At 54.4% G+C, this 19,296-nt stretch overlaps 1 protein-coding gene across 3 annotated transcripts in view; it reads right to left on the bottom strand.

Annotated features, from left to right (window-relative positions):
- ARHGAP8 (Rho GTPase activating protein 8) overlaps positions 1-19,296 on the bottom strand; it is a 51,953-nt gene that overhangs the window by 21,245 nt on the left and 11,412 nt on the right. For all 3 annotated transcript variants that reach the window (XM_055395038.2, XM_055395034.2, XM_055395035.2), the window contains exons 2-6: positions 15,959-16,078; positions 14,384-14,539; positions 10,207-10,294; positions 4,704-4,835; positions 921-1,007 (exon numbers count right to left, since the gene is read on the bottom strand). In XM_055395038.2, coding sequence (XP_055251013.2) covers positions 921-1,007; positions 4,704-4,835; positions 10,207-10,294; positions 14,384-14,539; positions 15,959-16,078 — 583 coding nt within the window. The remainder of the gene's footprint in view (positions 1-920; positions 1,008-4,703; positions 4,836-10,206; positions 10,295-14,383; positions 14,540-15,958; positions 16,079-19,296) is intronic.

Raw genomic sequence — 19,296 nt, 5'->3', positions numbered from 1 at the left:
GCTCTGTGCGCACAGTGTGTGCCGAGTGCATGTGGTCCACGTGGGGGCAAAGCAGAGGGGCCGTGTGGCCCTGGCAGAGCCGCTCCACCCTCGCCACCCCTGGCCTCTGCTTCCCGACACGGAGGCAGAAATCATCCTGCAGGGAGAGCCAGGATGCGGAGGAGGAGGGCTGAAGTCACCGCTCTTTTGTTGAAGAGTCAGGCCTTTGGCTGGACGTGCCAGGTCAGGAAGGGCTCACCAGGCACAGGCTGCCCAAACCCTCTGGTCCTAAAGAGGGGACGACCCCTGACCGGCTCCTGGGAGATGACCCCCACACCCCTGGGAGGTCCCGCTGATGACCGTGTCTTTGCACCGGGGCCAGCGATGTGATTTTCGGCGAGGTCTTACACCACACTGGGTCAGTCTGAGTGGACACCGAGCTCAGGCGAGATTCCGGGGTGAGTGACACTCATCTTGAGCGGCACACCGAGGCCAGGGGACCGAGCTGATCTGCACAAACCCTCCCTGCCCCGACGAAGGCAGCAGGGAGCTGGGCTTGGGCTGCCGGCACGCCTGGTGCCTTTTCCAGATCCTACCCACATCCTTCCCCTGTAAGGACTGGAACCATAAGTATGACAGCTTTCCCGAGTTCTGGGAGTCCTCGTGGGGAGTCCCTGACCTGAGGCGGTCTCAGGACCCCGACACGGGTGTGTATACGTGATGTGGGTGCCCAGGAAAAGGGGGCTGTAAAATGCCGGAGCCGACCTCACTGGGGTCGCGAGCCAAGGCTCCTTTCATGACCGTCAGCCCTGTGATCAGACACAGCCAGGGAGCGGGCAGGTACCCAAGACACACAGGCGCCCCAGAGCAGGACTGCCCGGGTGTCTGGATGGGCCGGGCTGTCTGACCCCGGGGAGGCCTCCGCAGAGAGCGGCTCGTACCTGACGAGGGGCTTCAGGAGGGTCCACAGGATTCTGATGAAGTTGGTGGGGTGCACGACATACAGGGCCTTCAGGTTCTTCTTGTACCTGAGGAGGGAGACGAAGGGGGTCTCAGAGCAGGCACCCTGATCTGGAAAGAGAACTGCAGCGCGGGGGCCGTGACGGCGAGTCTCAGAGTCTTCCGCTCCTACGTGTTTACTTTTGTATTGTATTTATCTACTTGTTCGGCTGCCTTGGGTCTTCGGTGCAGCGTGCAGGCTTAGCTGCTCCATGGCATGTGGGATCTTAGCTCCCCAACCAGGAATCAAACCCGAGACCTTCAGTTTGGAAGGCAGACTCTTAAACCCTGGACCACCAGGACAGTCCCAACCTCCCATTTCTGAACAGTCGATTTGAGGACACAGAAGGAGAAAAGGAGGCCCCACGCTCATCACTGGCAGTGCGAGCACAGCACTTCACAGTTTGCAGGGCCAGAGCCCCACTGATAGATGCCCACACTGGGGCCGGGGGTGGGGACACACTGGCAACTTGGCAGCAACGCCCGCTCTGCAGGGAAGCGACCTGGGCGAGGATGGAGCCGTGACCCCTGCCAAACCCCACCACGCGACAGCACTAGGCACCCCCTTCAACGAGATGCTTGTTAGCTGACTTCCCTTCCTCTTTCGTGATTAATTCAGTCCAGAGCCATCAGACCGAGCCAAGAAGGCTGGAGTCCACCCAGGGCCGGAGGGAGGGGGCGGGCACGCGGGGTCTGTGATGCCAGCAAGGGGCTGGCAGCCTGGTTGGGAGGGGGTGTCCCAGAGGGAGAAGGGCGTCCACACTCGGGGCAGCCAGGGACACCCTCAAGCCAGCTCTTCACCCTTCAAAGAGCCCCCTTCAAAGAGCCGACTGCCAGAATTTCAGCCATTCGGGGAGCCAGCTGTGAAAAACAACCGTTATTTAATAGAATCAACTCACAATGAAGTAAATTACATTAAACACAAAGGTCATGAATGGGCCAACCTCACTGATTCCTGATCACTCCATGACATTTACTATTTGCTGTGCCCCTGGGCTCCTTGGCCTGTTACATTCCAGGGGTGGGAGAGCCCACAAGGGATGGCCACCCATTTCCTCCCAGTTCCGTGCCCAGCGGGGCCACGTGGGCCACTTGGAACTGGTCACAGTTGCAGGACTGACACCACGGGAATCTGCAAACATTACCCATCAGTCTTCCCAAGTCCCTGGGAGCTGATTAGTAAGGCAGACACAAGGGAGGGCGGTGGACAGGAAGTCCAGCACGAGGTGTCTGGGACCAGGCAGGCAGAGGACGGTGGGGGCTGAGAAGGGACCCGACATTTGCAACCAACTGTGGGAGCAAGAAGGGGGCAGCCACGGCAGCCTGGTGCGGGCATCAGCCCATGGGACACTGGCAGGAGCTTTGTGGGGGCGGGGCAGCCCCAGTGGTAACAGAGCCTCAGCGAGTGAGCGGTGACCACGCGATTAGTCAGAGGCAGGCCAAGTAACAGCGGTGGATTCCCAGGTGGCTCAGTGGTAAAGAATCCTCCTGCCAATGCAGAAGACACAAGAGATGTGGGTTCGATCCCTGGGTCAGGAAGATCCCCTAGAGGAGGAAATGGCAACGCACTCCAGTATCCTTGCTGGAAAATCCCATGGACAGAGGAGCCTGGCGGGCTACAGTCTGTGGGGTCACAAAGAGTCAGACCCCACTGAGCGCCTGAGCACACACAAAGGCAGTGGGAGCCAGGCTCTTACTGTTGGAGAAGAGACGTTACGAATGCAGAAAGGGAGAAAACTAGAATGAGCCCTGGTGGGGAAGGACGGGAACTAGTATAGACATCGGTGTGAACACACAGGTACCAGGAAAAACAGGTAAATGCAGATATGAAGACCGATGTTGATGCGTGCGTGTACGCATGTCTACATGTATGCACACACAAACCCCGCAACTGTCCCTGACGCGCCTGCGAGCCGCAACAGCCCAACGCAACTAACACACTGCTTCCAGGGCCGGGCTCCTAGGAGCATCCTCCCTTGAGAGGAACCAGGGACCAGAGAAACGGCAGGTTCCTGGGCCAAGTGTGCATGCGTGTGTGCTAAGTTGCTGTTAGTCGTGTCCGACTCTTTGCGACCCCATGGACTGTAGCCCGCCAGGCTCCTCTGTCCATGGGATTCTCCAGGCAAGAATACTGGAGTGAGTTGCCATGCTCTCCTCCAGGAAATCTTCCCGACCCAGAGATCAAACCTGCATCTCTTCTATCCCCTGCAATGGCAAGTGGGCTCTTTACCATTAGTGCCACCTGGAAAGCCACCTGGGATGTGCCCGGAGCATCTCATTGTCCTAGAAAGTAAAGGAAGCGCTCGGAGGGACAGGGACGTGTCTGTGGGACACAGGAGCCAGGCTGAAGCTCACCTGGCCAAATTTCAACAATTTGAGAATTAGGATAAATATAGTCATGGATTATAAACTATAGAATAAAATGGGAGATCCCAAGTCTGTACAAATATAAGTAAAATGAAAGAGAAAGCTCTTTGGTACAGTAAAATGCCAACTTAGAGCCCCAATCACCATTTGTCACTCATATTAATAATAATTGAGCCAAGAAATGGCAAGGGAGGCAAAAGCTAGCACATGAAACTGATATTCATACAGTCTCAAGAGTATCTCCCGAAGGAATATTAATTAATTACCAGAAAAAAAAAAAACAGTCTTGCGATTCAGAAGGAGGAATTTGTAGTGACTTTTAGGCGGTCCAAGGACCCAGAGCACGGCTGTTACAAAGTCCATCCCTACAGGAAGGTGGGTTCTGTTAGCTGCCACCCATGGCAGGAGCACCGGCACTCCTAGAAGGGGCCACATACATTCCTGGGTGGATGCTTCTTCCTTAAAGGAGTAACCTGGCAGAACAGTTTGGAAGATGAGAAGTCAAAAGCAGAGAGAATAGAAAAAGATGCAGGAAACCCACTGTATCCTTGTAGTGATGTTGGTAATGGTGGATGGAAAATCTTTGCTGTACAAATTGCATCCAATTCGATTTGGAGCTCTGTTTACATACCTCCACTGATGGGGAACTCACTACCTCCAGCAGGCACTCCACTATCAGGTGGCTTTGAAGCCTAGGATGTCCCTCCTTTTGGCTTCCATCAAGCCAAGATCTATAATCTTACTCCTGCCCCCAGTCCACCTTTGAGAGAAGTGGAAGAAACAAAAGAAGTTCACTACTTTCCATTTCAGAATTTATCTGTTTTAGCTCAAGACAGGCATACACACATATCCTTCCACTTTCAGCCTGAGCGTCTGGAAAAGATAGCTTTGAACATGCCATTTGCTTCTTTTCAAGAATCATGGGGCTTTCCAGGTGGCGCTAGTCATAAAGAACCTACCTGCCAATGTAGGAGATGCAAGAGACACAGGTTCGACCCCTGGGTCAGGAAGATCCCCTGGAGAAGGAAAATGGCTACCCACTCCAGTATTCCTGCCTGGGAAATTCCATGAACCCAAGAGTCTGGTGGGATACAGTCCATAGGGTCACAAAGAGTCGAACACCACTAAGCAGGCATGCACCGAGAATCCTGCATGGCTGCTCACCCAGCCCTAAATGACAGTGCTGGACAGAGGCCCCTGGCCCTGAAAGGTGGTCACCCTAATGCCCCGCCTGGCCCTCGGGGTCCCACCCTCGGCTACTTAACAGCCGGGACCCCTCCTGTCACCTGAGCCTCCCCCTCACTCAGCTGGGAACTTGAGGTTCCCCTTCATCCCACCCAAGGCTGGAGGGCACCCACCTCCTGTCAAACTCCTTGTAGGCGCTCTGGAGCCAGCGTAGGGATGGCTTGTTCTGGCTGTTCAGCCCGTAGTGGAAGTAGACGATGGTGTAGTCGCTCTCCACGTACTGGTCCAGCGTGTACTTCAAATACCTGTGCACAGAGCAGAGGACACGGTTATGACCATCTCATGTTGATCGAAACCAAGTATGCCTTCCCCGTAACGGAGCTGTGGTCACCCAGTGGGTGCTGACACCGGGCCAAGGGGAACACTTCCAGGTCAACACAGAATCCACTGGCAGGGGGCCTAATCCTCATTCCTTTCTCTTTATTGTTTGGCTGTGTTGTGTAGCTTGTGGGCTCTTGTGTGGCATATGGGAGCTTAGTTCCCTGACCAGGGATCGAAAACAAGCCCCTTGCATTGGGAGCACAGAGTTTTAACCACTGGACTGCCTGGAAAGTCCCCTCTTCTCATTTCTTACACGATAACTGAGGCTCAGAAATGTTAAGTAACTTACCTAAATTTTCCCTCCCTCCACAGCCAGGGCATGGATGTGATGGCTCGAAAGTGGCCCCCAAAATACATCCAGTGTCAAATCCCCAGAACCCACGAACGTCGCTTTACTTAGAAAAGGCTCTTAGTAGACGTGATTAAGAAAAGGCTCTTGAGAGCAGTTAATCCTGGATTATCCAGTTCAGTTCACTTCAGCTGAGTCACTCAGTTGTGTCCAACTCTTTGAGAACCCATGGACTGCAGCATGCTAGGCCTCCCTGTCCATCACCAACTCCCGGAGTTTAATCAAACTCATGTCCATTGAGTCGGTGATGCCATCCAACCATCTCATCCTCTGTCGTCCCCTTCTCCTCCTGCCCTCAATCTTTCCCATCATTAGGGTCTTCTCAGATGAGTCAGCTCTTCGCATCAGGTGGCCAAAGTATTGGAGTTTCAGTTTCAGCATCAGTCCCTCCAATGTACATTCAGGACTGATTTCCTTTAGGATGGACTGGTTGGATCTCCTTGCTGTCCAAGGGACTCTCAAGAGTCTTCTCCAACACCACACTTCAACAGCATCAATTTTTTGGCACTCAGCTTCCTTTATAGTCCAACTCTCACATCCATACATGACCATTGGAAAAACCATAACTTTGACTAGAAGGAGCTTTGTTGGCAAAGTAATGTCTCTGCTTTTTAATATGCTGTCTAGGTTGGTCATAACTTTTCTTCCAAGGAGTAAGCGTCTTTTTAATTCATGGCTGTGGTCACCACCACTGATTTTGGAGCCCCCCAAAAATAAAGTCTGCCACTGCTTCCACTGTCTCTCCATCTATTTGCCATGAAGTGATGGGACCAGATGCCGTGATCTTAGTTTTCTGAATGTTGAGCTTTAAGCCAACCTTTTCACTCTCCTCTCACTTTCATCAAGAGCTCTTTAGTCCTTCTTCACTTTCTGCCATAAGGGTGGTGTCACCTGCATATCTGAGGTTATTGATACTTCTCCCGGCAATCTTGATCCCAGCTTGTGCTTCTTCCAGCCCAGCATTTCTCATGATGTACTCTGCATATAAGTTAAATAAGCAGGGTGACAATATACAGCCTTGACGTACTCCTTTTCCTATTTGCAACCAGTGTGTTGTTCCATGTCCAGTTCTAACTGTTGCTTCCTGATCTGCATACAGGTTTCTCAAGAGGCAGATCAGGTGGTCTGATATTCCCATCTCTTTCAGAATATTCCACAGTTTATTGTGATCCACACAGTCAAAGCAAGAATCCCTTAGAAGAAATGGAATAGTCATCATGGTCAACAAGAGTCCGAAATGCAGTACTTGGATGCAATCTCAAAAACAACAGAATGATCTCTGTTTCCAAGGCAAACCATTCAATATCACGGTAATCCAAGTCTATGCCCCAACCAGTAATGCTGAAGAAGCTGAAGTTGAATGGTTCTATGAACACCTACAAGACCTTCTAGAATTAACACCCAGAAAAGATGTCCTTTTCATTATAGGGGACTGGAATGCAAAAGTAGGAAGTCAAGAAACACCTGGAGTAACAGGCAAATTTGGCCTTGGAGCACAGAATGAAGCAGGGCAAAAGCTAATAGAGTTTTGCCAAGAGAACGCACTGGTCACAGCAAACACCCTCTTCCAACAACACAAGAGAAGACTCTACACATGGACATCACCAGATGGTCAACACCGAAATCAGACTGATTATATTCTTTGCAGCCAAAGATGGAGACACTCTACACAGTCAGCAAAAACAAGACCGGGAGACGACTGTGGCTCAGATCATGAGCTCCTTATTGCCAAATTCAGACTTAAATTGAAGAAAGTGGGGAAAACCACTAGATCATTCAGGTATGATCTAAATTAAATTCCTTATGACTATACAGTGGAAGTGAGAAATAGATTTAAGGGACAAGATCTGATAGACAGAGTGCCTGATGAACTATGGACAGAGGTTCGTGACATTGTACAGGAGACAGGGATTAAGACCATCCCCAAGAAAAAGGAATGCAAAAAAGCAAAATGGCTGTCTGGGGAGGCCTTACAAATACCTGTGAAAAGAAGAGAAGCCAAAAGCAAAGGAGAAAAGGAACGAGATACCCATCTGAATGCAGAGTTCCAAAGAATAGCAAGGAGAGATAAGAAAGCCTTTCTCAGTGATCAATGCAAAGAAATAGAGGAAAACAATAGAATGGGAAAGACTAGACATCTCTTCAAGAGAATTAGAGATACCAAGGGAACATTTCATGCAAAGATGAACTCAATAAAGGACAGAAATGGTATGGACCTAACAGAAGCAGAAGATATTAAGAAGAGGTGACAAGAATACACAAAAGAACTGTACAAAAAAGGTCTTCATGACGCAGATAATCATGATGGTGTGATCACTCACCTAGAGCCAGACATCCTGGAGACCAAAGTCAAGTGGGCCTTAAGAAGCATCACTACAAACAAAGCTAGTGGAGGTGATGGAATTCCAGTTGAGCTATTTCAAATCCTAAAGGATGATGCTGTGAAAGTGCTGCACTCAATATGCCAGCAAATTTGGAAAACTCAGCAGTGGCCACAGGACTGGAAAAGGTCAGTTTTCATTCCAATCCCAAAGAAAGGCAATGCCAAAGAATGCTCAAACTACCGCACAATTACACTCATCTCACACGCTAGTAAAGTCATGTTCAAAATTCTCCAAGCCAGGCTTCAGCAATATGTGAACTGTGAACTTCCAGGTGTTCAAGCTGGACTTAGAAAAGGCAGAGGAACCAGAGATCAAATTGCCAACATCCGCTGGATCATCGAAAAAGCAAGATAGTTCCAGGAAAACATCTATTTCTGCTTTATTGACTATGCCAAAGCCTTTGACTGTGTGGAATATCCTGGGGAGGGGGGCGGTCACTAAATGCAACCTCTCATATCCTGGCAAGATGGCTCGAAAGAGGAAAGTCACAGAGCGGAGTCGGCCACGTGGAGACAGAGGCAGAGCAGAGAACAATGCGGCCACCATGCCAGGAGGGTGTGAAATCGCCAACAGCCACCCCACCAGAAGCTGCAAGAGGCAAGAAAATGTTCCCCTGTAGGAGGCGAAGCTCCCTCTGGGGGGACTATGGCCCTGCCAACACGACACCATGCCTTCAGACTCCCGGCCCCCACAACTGGGGGAGCGTCAATGTGCTGCTTTACATCACTCAGGGTTTGGTAATTTGTTGCAATGGCCACAGGAAGCTGACACAGAGGATGGACTGGGATTCAAACCCAGGACTAACTCAGCCCCTCCACTTCAGACTCCTTGCTGTCCGGCTGTCTGTCTAGAAGCAAGCGACTCCTCCTTTTCAGATTTGCTCCTAACGTGCTTTCTCTTGGGCTTCCCAGGTGGTGCTAGAGGTAAAGGATCAGCCTGCCAATGCAAGAGACGTGGGTTTGATCCCCTGGGTCGGGAACATCCCTTGGAGGAGGAAGTGGCCACCCACTCCAGTATTCTTGCCTGGAGAATCCCATGGACAGAGAAGCGTGACGGGCTACAGTCCTTGGGGCCGAAGAGAGTTGGACACCACTGAGCATGAACACGCACGTTTTCTTTTTACTGGAAAGCAGACCCGCTTCTGTCCTTTGACCACACGCCACGGGATAAACTCCACAAATCCCCCAGTCAGTCTTCGGCTGCAGAGTGTGCGCCCTCCTGGCCACGTGCATGTGACCTGCCTGAAAAGCCCTCATCCAGCCACCGGCATTTGAGCTGCAGATGGAGCTCTCCTGACCCCATCGGCAATCTGGCTCCCGATGTCCAGCTGGTTCGGCCAGGTTCTCGCACCTCAGGTGGTCTGAGTCATTCATTATCTAGAAGCACAGCCCGTGATTAATCCGGCCCGGTGCTCCAGGAATTCAGGCACGGCTTCTCTGAGTCGGTGGTGGGACCGCAGCCACCTTCCCTGGGAGCCGGGCAAACACAGCCCACCAGAGCCCAGGCGCCGTTCTATCTTCAGCAGCTGGTGGAGGAGTCAACAAACTAGTTGAATGCCTGGGGTCCCGGGAATTCTCACAAAACAAGCAGCGCGAAGGCTTCCAGATGCTTCTATGATCCAACCGTGCCTTCCTTCACTTGGGAGTTTGGGGCTCCAGGCCACAGTCGTGGCATCGAGCTGTGGCTGGGCTTTCACAGTCGAGAGAAAAGTGGATCTAGAAGCAGTGATAGCAGAGTTCAGGCCCCCGAGCTGTCCCAGCAGTGGGCGAGTCTGCCCTGGGCCAGACTTCGCTCCTCTGTCCTTCACAAGGGAACACAGGCATTCCCAGGGATCCCCAGCGCCGGGCTGGGGCTTGACCAAGTGAGTGAAGAGCCATTGGCATGTGGTTGGAGAGGAGAATCCGACTGCTAAGCAGGAAATGCCCGGGACATGGTGTCCAGGTAAGTCACACGTGCCCAGCAGGTAATCTGGGTGGGGACTCGGCCCCCAGCAGGACCCGCTGGGCGGGAGGGCACTTTGCTCGATTTCAAGCAGCCTCGGTGGTTTCAGCACACAGCTCTCTCCTCCCTGAGCCGAGCCTCTCACCAGACCCGAGGTCACCTGCTCACCAGGGCAACTCCCGGCGGGAGCTTTGCAATGGGGACCGCACCAGCTCTCCTGACACTCTCGGGGTCCGGCCGAGGAGGGGGCCCCGGGGCCAGCACGGCCGCACAGAGCAAATGGATGGCCCCCAGGGACAGGGCGGAGGACGAGGCCACTGCGGGTCGGAGCACTGGGGAGGGGCTGCCTCCTGAGCAGACGCAGAGGGCAGCCTGTGTGGCTTGGAGGGGGTGCAGGCATCGGTCCTGTCAGTGGGACCATCACCTGGCACTGATGACACCCCCCCGGGGACCCGAGCGTCCATCGGTGTCTGATAGCCTCTGACCCTGAACATCCTCTCTGTGCTGAGAGTGATGGACAGTCACCTGCCCAGGGAGAGGGACACACATGGGTGGGGGGGCGCCTACGGAGGAGGGACGGTGGCGCGGGGGGGGGCATGGGGGGGCACAGGACAGACTTACTCCAGCAGCCGCCTGTGGTTGAGCTCGTGGGAGGGGGGCATCCGGCAGCAGCAGAACGTGATGACTCGTCTTCCGAAGCGGTCCTCCCCTGCGGAGCAGATGGGTGTGAGCCCTGGTCCTGGCCTGACACCGGAGGCGGCTATCTCCCCCAACGCCCTCCGGCCATCACCAAAGACAGCCTCCGTCCAGCCCACCCGAGCTAAGAGGCTCAGGCAGCCGGGGAGAGGGGGCAGCAGCACCTGCCAGATGGGTGCTGCTACCTGAGGCTCTGGGTGCCTCAGTCAAGGTCGCCGTCACCATCCCCTGACTCCAGAGCACACGCTTGCTGAGCCCGGGGCTCAGACGAGGTCCCACAGTTATTTCCTGACTGGTTACAGGAAGGCTGTGCATGTGTGCTCAGTCATGTCCGACTCTTTGCAACCCCACGGACTGTAGCTCGTCCAGCCCTCTGTCCACGGGATCCTCCAGGAAAGAGTACGGGGGGCTGGGGGGTGCCATTTCCTCCTCCAGGGGATCTTCCCGACATGGGGATTGAACCCGCGTCTTCTACACATGCAGGTGGGTTCTTTACCACTGAGCCAACTGGGAAGCCCTACACGAAGATTATCAGAAAACAGAAACGTGCCGTTCCAGAAGTGTCTGTGACTCTGAACTCACTGTAACTCACCGTAAACAAGTATTTACAGCTGTTTGCTTAAAATAAGAAGAAATGACAGCAGAGCATCTTCATTCCTCCACCCACCCCACCCCAGCTCTGAAAGGCAATGCGTCAAGCTCTCACACCCGGCCAGGACGGTTGTTTGTTATTTAGGGCACATCCGCTTCTCCCGGGAGCCCGCGAGCCACTCCGACCTTCAGAATGCGAGAGTCATTTTGGTTTCCAAAGACAGTGGCCTTTTCACAGGTTCCTTGAGAATTCTGGTCATGGTTTCTGTTTGTTTAGAGGGTGCTTGTTGAAAGGACTGCCGGGGGCCCAGGCATTTATCTGCTTCCCTTGCCAGCTGGGTATTTCCGTCTGGGCACAAAACCTTCGATGGCTGTGCCTGGAGGTACAAAGTGTTTTCCAAACGATGTTTCTAACATCGTGGCGGCCAGGCTCCAAGGCTCACCTGAGCCTGTGCTAGCCTGCGAGAGGGAAGGAAAGGGACGACTTTGCTTCTGAAGATGTGAACTGTTTTGTGCAGCAACTGGAGGAATAGGGAATTAAATGCCCCTGGCGCTGAGAGAGAAGGTTGACCTCCACGCTGAGATGTCAGCAGAGGAACCAGACCAAGTGGAGAGTCTTGGGGATGTGCTGAGTGATTGGTCAACGGAAGGCCAGGCCAACACACACTCATTGTGGGCTCACCGTGGGCCCAGTTCTGGACAGAAAAGGCCAGACATGGTCCCCACTGGTCCACAATCCATGGTCGAGGGGAAAGGACAGTGATGGGGTGCTGGGAGTCTTGGCTCAGCTCTGCAATCCCCTCTCTGAAAACTTTCAAGGGCTCCGGCAGTCACGTCCACCTCCACAGGGACTTCCCAGATGTGGGGGGCGCTATCCTCCACAGGCTGGCCCTCACTTCAGACACCAGGTATGCGTCAAGGGTCTCCAGGCCTCCCTATTTTTGTCCAGCTGCCTATAGTTTCTGAGGTTCCCACTACCCGCCTCACAACTGATCACTCATTGGCTCACAGAACTCTGGAAAGCACTACACTTAGAATCACCTTTATTATAAAGGAAACAAGTCAGAACCAGGCAAGAGGGGAGCCGCACTGGGGAGTCAGGCAAACCTGGGCTGGCTTCTCTGCTCCTTGGCAACGGGGGAAAAGAGGCTGACTTTGGGGGGAACAGGAAGGCCTGCACCCGCAGTTGGAACAAAGCATTGCCGAGCTGGCACATAGCAGGCGCTCGATAAAGGTGACCCATTAATTACCACATGCCCGGAAGGATGGTGGGTGCATGCAGGTGTGCTGTTTCATCAGCAGGTGAGAAAAACCGAGGCCCAGAGATGCCAGGTGAGGGTCAGAGCTGGGATCCTGCTCACTGATGGCTGGCTTCCGGGGCAGCGCCCCCAGCCCGGCCTCCTCTGCCCCTGACGTTCCCAGCAAGGAGGCCGTCACAGCCCTGAAGCTCCCGCAGCCCTGAGGAACCCCCGGGACCCCCAGGCTCCCTCCCACTGCGCAGTTACGGGGCGTTTGTGTTAACCACCTCCATCAGGATGAGTCAATGCCCTCCTGCTCTCCAGCGACACAGGCCAGTGTATCGAAAACGGGCTTCGAAGTTATGTCATATGGGAGGAAAAGAAAACCATCAATAAAATGAAGACTCTATGAGGCACCGGTTTAATGCATGACCCCGTCTTCTCCCCTTGCTGGTTCACAACACAGCATCGCTCATGGTCTCCGAGACGGAGAAGCCCTGTTTCTGCAGAAAGAAATGAGTCCCGTGCTGCGACCCGTGACATGCCCCCCACCAACCATCACCAGCTCCGAGAGAGAAGGACAGTTAAAATGCACAATAAAGGCAGAGCAACCTCCCCGGGACCAACGCGGGAGCGTGTCTGGGTTTTAAGGTTGCTAACCCTTTACTGCAGGAGTGAAAGGGGATTCACAGACTCGTTTTGTCTGTGTCCTGCAGGAAAAGCCCAGCCGGGGTCTGAAGGGTTGTGAGGGGTGCTCCAGCTGCGAGGATGCAGACTGGACACCAGCAGGGCCAGGTCTGGCGTCTACCTCTCCTATCTCTTCTCTGCCGCTTGCCTCTGACCCTTGGGTGGCACCTCCGCTCTGCCCACCCTGCTTTGCAGCTTCTAAATTCACCCCTGAGCTCACAGCCCCAGACCCAGACTGCAGTTTCAGAAAGGGACCATTCCGTAAAGTATTCATTTTCTGTTTCTTATTTTTGGCTTGCGGGATTTGTCAGTTCCCTGACCAGGGACAGAACCTGGGCCCTCGGCAGTGAGAGCATGGAATCCTAGCCATGGAACTGCCAGGGAATTTCCTAAGATATTTCTGTATGCATGAATGTAGTCTTGGCCACACTGTGCAGCACATATGACCTTAGTTTCCCAACCAGGGATCCAACCTGTGGCCCCTGCACTGGAAGTGCAGTTTTGCCCACTGGACCACCAGGGAAGTCCCTCCCTAAAATATTTAAATCAATGCTATCTTGAGACTTGAAAAGTCTCCAAAGCTCCCATTTGGCCAAATACGTAATTCCTTAAGTAACAATGAGAGATCATTCAACACCACTTTCGGCCAAGACCCTCTGGCTCTGACCATGGTCCTGACCTTTAGCAGCTGGGGGAGGCAGCCCCCAGGAGAAGAATTAGGAGGCGGCTTGGTGCGGGGACGTCTGGTATACCTGAAGTGGGCCCCTTGGTGGGTGGCCGTCCTAAACTGTCGCATGCCACCTTCTGGAGGAGCAGGAGAAAGGCCCAGGTCCTGAGCTGTGTCCCCGGGTCCTCTGGCCGCAGAGGAGTGTGGGCCTGAGATGCAGCGAGGGGACACAGCTGGATGTCAAGGCGAGGCCTGGGAGGAGGGGCAGAGGGCTGGCCCTCAGGGAGGGAACCCCGGGGTCTGCTCTCCCTGGGCACCCCAACTGGAAAAGCCATGGGCTTACCCAGACTCGGACCAGGACTTCACAGCAGGTACAGCCTGGTCTCGGCTTGCGGAGGGCAGGTCATGGGACTTCTCAGCCTCCCTTACGTGTGAGTGCCGATTCCTCCGAGACATCTCCTCGGATGCTTATCTCCATACAGCCTATTGGCTGTGTCTCTGGGGACTCTGACCAACACGCTGCCCATGTGAGACGCATGGGCCTGATTCCTCAGGGAAAATAAAAGTGATGCAAGAGACTCCCCTCTGGCCAGCTGCTGGGCATGGGGCTGCTTGAGCCTGAGTTTGGCAGAGGCTTGCTGCTTTTGCTGAGCGGTAGCATAACAGTGTCCTCAGTTAGGAAAGCAATCCGTTTAATTCCGGCCTGTGCTCTTTAAAGACGCTGCCTGGTGGCTACTCAGAGCACTTGGGTGATGCTCGGACGGCTGTGCCATGTACATTTGCAAAACACTGGCGGGTACTTTCTGCTGTGGTTTTCACGCTATGAGCACAGCCATGCTGAGCCCACCACACACAGCAGGCCCTCAGGAAGGCCAGCGCAGTGGCGCTCCCGGGGACCAACCACCCCGCAGGGACTCACCTGCCACCTGCAGGATGCCGTGTCGGGCCACGTCATAGAAGGGGTGGTTCATGCTCAGCTCGGGGTCTGGGCCAGCTGGGGGTGCCACGGGGGGTGCCGCTGAGGGCCTTCTTGTGGCATTCAGGGCGGCGGCCTCCTCCTCATCTCTCTGCAGCTCTGCGGCAGACAGCAGGGTTAGGGGAGGTCACTGCATTCCCATGGAAGGAGGACAGCGAGGGAGCTGCCTGAGACCTTTTAACAGGACACGCACCTCGCCTTGCTGTGCACCCACTATGTGCCCACTCTGTGCACCCACTATGTGCCCACTCAGTGTTCCCCCACTACATGCCTACCTCTGCTGTGCACCCACTGTGCACCCACTCGCTGTTCACCCACTATGCACTCACTCGCTGTGTACCCACTATGTGCCCATCTCTGCTGTGCACCCACTATGCACCCACTTGCTCTGCACCCACTACGCACCCATCTTTGCTGAGCACCCACTATGCACTCACTCGCTGTGTACCCACTATGTGCCCATCTCTGCTGTGCACCCACTATGCGCCCACTTGCTGTGCTCCCACTATGCGCCCATCTCTGCTGTGCACCCACTATGCACCTGCTCAGTGTACACCCCACGGAAAGAGTAAAATGAGTAAAACAAACCCGGGGGCTGGATACTGTCCTCCGCACTGACAGCAGGGGTAACAGTCTCAGAGGAGAGAATGACCCTGGGGTCACAAGGTCATTCTGGGCCTGACCCTGGGCCTGAACCCGATTTCCCAGCTCCGAATTCTGACTTAGGCCCTTCCTGAGAGATGCTGACACCGGTGGCCGGCAGGAAGCCGTGGCTGGGGTGAAGGGCAGTAGCTGGGGTCCCCGTGCTATGGGGCAGGAAGAAAGGGCTGCCTTCCGAAGTTTAGTTTTAGTACAGAAGGTTCCCTCATACAAAACAAATCCAGGTTCCTTCAGAAATGTTTTCAGTTGGAAAAGGAACAGGAACTTCAAATTTCGGGTGGGGGTAGACTTCAGTCTCCAGATACACTGGATGAATAGTGTGACCACAAAATTTAAGTCTACCCAGAAACCCACAATGTGACCTCGTCTGGAAACAGTGTCTTTAGAGATGAAATGAATTAAGGTGAGGTCACACTGGATCAGGGTGGACCTTAAATCCAATGCCATGTCCTTACAAGAAGAGGAAAAGGGCTCCCCTGGTGGTGTAGCGGTTAAGAATCCTCCTGCCAATGCAGAGGACACAGGTTCAATCCCTGCTCCAGGAAGATCCCACGTGCCTCCAGACAATTAAGCCCATGCCCCACAGCTACTGAGCCCCTGCACCGCAACTACTGAGGCCCATGTGCCTAAGCCTGTGCTCCACACGAGAGCAGCCACCCCAACGAGTGGCCCACACCGTAACGAGGAGGGGCCCCTGCTTGCCACAAGGAGAGAAAGCCTGCAAGCAGCAGTGAAGACCCAGCACAGCCAAAACTCAAAATAAATAGATCTTAAGAAAAAAGAAGAGGAAAGGACACAGAGGCCCAGAGAGAACCGACAACTCCTCCCGGGACGGGGCTGGGAGAGAACACACTTTACCTATTTCGGCCAGCTCCTCCAGGTCCAGCCCGGACATGCTCTGCTGGGGCGTAGGGCGGCCTGGAGGCACCGTCTGGACGCCGCCTCCCAAGGATCCAGGCATGGGGTCCTTCCGACACCCTGAGGGAGAAGCACACGGAATGGGCGAACATCTAACGCAGGGGCACCGAGCGTGAGGAACAAAGGAGCGCCCTTCACGCGGCCGGCTTGCTCTTCAGTTCCCTCCTTGACAAAGAAAAAGCAGCACCTCCGATTCGCCTGGACCTCAGGTCACGTTCGTGTTTGGCTTTCAACCTGCACAGCACACCCCCTTCACCCCTGACCCGTGGGAAACTTGCCCCTCGAGGAACCACGTGAGGTCCTGGGAGCTGGACCCCTGGACGGTGGCATCCACCCCATGTTTGGGCTACTGTATCTGACCTCGTCCTCTGCAGGTCCTGCCCACTGATGAGCGCATGTGGACGGGGCACCCCCTGCCCAACAGCCCCCTGTCCCAGGAGTGCAGGACAGAGGGCAGTGGAGGGGGAAGGGATGTGGAGAGAGAACAGCACCTCCAGGGCCAACGCACTTCGAGGACAGCGTGGCAGCAACTTTCCTTCTTCACCACCGCCTCACAGATTCACACAGTCACTCCTGTACCCACGTTACGGAGAGGGTAACTGGGGCCGGCAGAGATCACTTACAGCGGCGCATGGCTGCACAGCAGGTAATCACCACCAGCAAAGGGTCTGCCACCTGGTTATTCTGTGCCCTGGATGCTGATTCAAAACCTGTGCAAACCTTTACCTTACTATCCAAACGATGGAATATTATGGTCATAAAAAGGACTGAAGTACGGACACCTGGCGTGACGCGGGTGGTCCGTGAAAATATTATGCTAAGCGACAGGAGGGCACGAAACCCACTCCAGCATTCTTGCCTGGAGAATCCCCATGGACAGAGGAGCCTGGCCAGTGACAGTCCGCAGGGTCACATAGAGTTGGACACGACTGAAGCAACTTGGCACGCATGAAGGAAGCCAGACCACAAAAGATGACGTGAGTCCGCAGAATGAGTCCGCTCTAGAAAAGTCTAGAGCAGGCAGACCCATAGAGACAGAGAGGACTGCTGGGCGCTAGGAAGTGAAGTGGGGTTGGGCAGAGAATAGGGAGGTGACCGCAAAGCAGAATGGACTCTTTCTGAGGTGAAGAAAATGTCCGAAAATTGACTGTGGTGATAGCTGCCCATACCTGCAATTACACTAAAAATCTCAGAGCTATAAACTGGTAAATTATATATTTTGTGAGTTATATCTTAGTAAAGGTGTTTTTAAAAATGAACAATGCTAGATGAAAATGGCACATACAGTTTGGTCTAGATTCTGAGTAGTGAAAAGAAACATAGGACATTGCTTTTATTTATTTATTTATATTTTGTCGTGCCTCACGGCTTGTGGGATCTTAGGTTCCCTGACCAGGGATTGAACTCGGGTCCTGGCAGTGAAAACTGGTGAGTCCTAACCACTGGACTGCCAGGGAAATCTTCAGAACATTGCTTTTAAAATGCTGGCGTCTATGAGTTCTACAATTAGGATTTATAAATCCATTTATTTTTCCACATTTGTCCCTTTTTCATTTTTGCAAAAGCCTGTATTACACTTAATATAAGGTTAAGTCATATACACTAAATTAATAAGGTTTTATGAATATAAAAACATTTTAAACCTTGACGTCTTTAAAAAAAAACAAACAACCTACTTAGTAGCTAAGTGCCATTTTCCATCTTATTTTGCAGATGGGAGAACTAAGGCAGAGGCCAGGGCCAGCCCCTGAAGGGCAGGGCTGTGGGGCTCCAGGACACTGGCCACAGACACAAAGAGCAGAGAGTCGGGGTGGGGGGCAAGGAGGGAGCGGCCAGCGCCCTCTCCAGGGGGACCCCTCAGAGCCAGCTCGGCGAGGCCGCACCTGCCCACTGTGCGGGAGAAGTCAGAGCCTGTGCTGGTCTGCGACAGCTGTCAACAGTCAGACACTGCAATCTAATCTAAAATGGAGAAAAACAAATCCGTATGCCCCAAACTCCACAGTTCCACACATGCAGCAGAATGTGTACATCTGCACGACAAAGGCTGTGGGCTGGAGTCCTGAGCTGGAGCACCACAGCAGCCCATGCCGGGAACGGCCCGAGTCCACAGATGGTGACGGGAGATGCTGCTGCCTGGCTCCATCACCCCATTTGTCAGAGAACAAAGCTGAGGCCCGTGAGGTGCAGAAAGGGGCTCAAGCTCACACAGGGCGTTGTCCTCGGGCGCCTCCCAGGACTCCTGTCTCAGAGTTTCTCTCCCCTGACACAGGTGAGCCTGGGGTTTTGGCCTTTCTGAGAGCTCTCCATGATCTGGGGCCCACATCACCAGGGCCTCTTTCTTGGTGTCCAGTTTCAACCAGCCTCCTCCCTGCCCCCTGCCGCTGTGAACCCCTCCAGCTGCTCTCCGGGGCGGGGGCACTCTGCCGTCCCAGATGGCTGTGTGGCTTTGCCAAGGGTTGCGCCCTCTCTGTGCTGAGGTGTTGCAACAGCCTGGCTGGCTGAGGGTGGAAGACCCTGGGCAGGGCACAGGGGGAGAGCTTGAAAGAAGGGGAGGGGAGGGAAAGAGGGGCAGAGACCCCAGGAACAGGGGGGTGAGGGCTCATGGGTCACTGGCACACCCTTTGACAAGCCCTGCCCTTCGACACGTCCTGGCTCCTGTGCCTGCAGTTCTGGGGGGCGGAGGGGCCTCACTGTGATGCCCCTTTTAACACCAGCAGTCCAGATGCTAGATCAGCTCCACCAACAGCCCACACTTAAACCAGTGATTGGGCCTGCCTCCACCTCTGCCCGTAGCCCTCCGCTGCACCCCTGCCTGGGGCCTGCCTTGCCTGCCTTCTTCAGATGCCATAGCTCTGGAGGTGTGGCGGGCTACGGGTGCAGTGTGCACACAGGATCGGGTTTTCTCCTGGCATCATGCAGGGCATGGAGCACCAGGCAGGGGAGGCCCCACCTGGGCCCCCCGCCCACCTTCTCCATGTCAGGGACACAGGCCTGCCTGCCCCAAGCTGGGGGGCCTGGGAGGGCAGCAGGGGTGACCCCAGGCCCGAGTCCCTGTACCGAGGCCGGGCAGGGGCCCTCTGCCCCGCCAGCTGCAGAGAAAGTGAGAAAAGAAACTCACTCGTCTACACCCACAGCCCTGGACCCGCCCAGGCGGGCGGTCTGCTGGGAGCCCTGGCGGGAGGCTGGTGAGTTACAAACCCAGTCACCAGAGAGCCCGGCTGCCCGGCACAGGGGCCTGGGGGGCTGCAGCCCGTCCTGTGGGGGACTCGGGGCCACTC

This window comes from Moschus berezovskii, chromosome 6 (assembly GCF_049115385.1).
Source record: "Moschus berezovskii isolate FMDL1 chromosome 6, NW_MosBer_1.0, whole genome shotgun sequence".
Lineage (NCBI taxonomy): Eukaryota > Metazoa > Chordata > Mammalia > Artiodactyla > Moschidae > Moschus > Moschus berezovskii.
The sequence above is the reverse complement of the archived record's forward strand: the minus strand, read 5'-3'. Positions and strand labels throughout refer to the sequence as shown.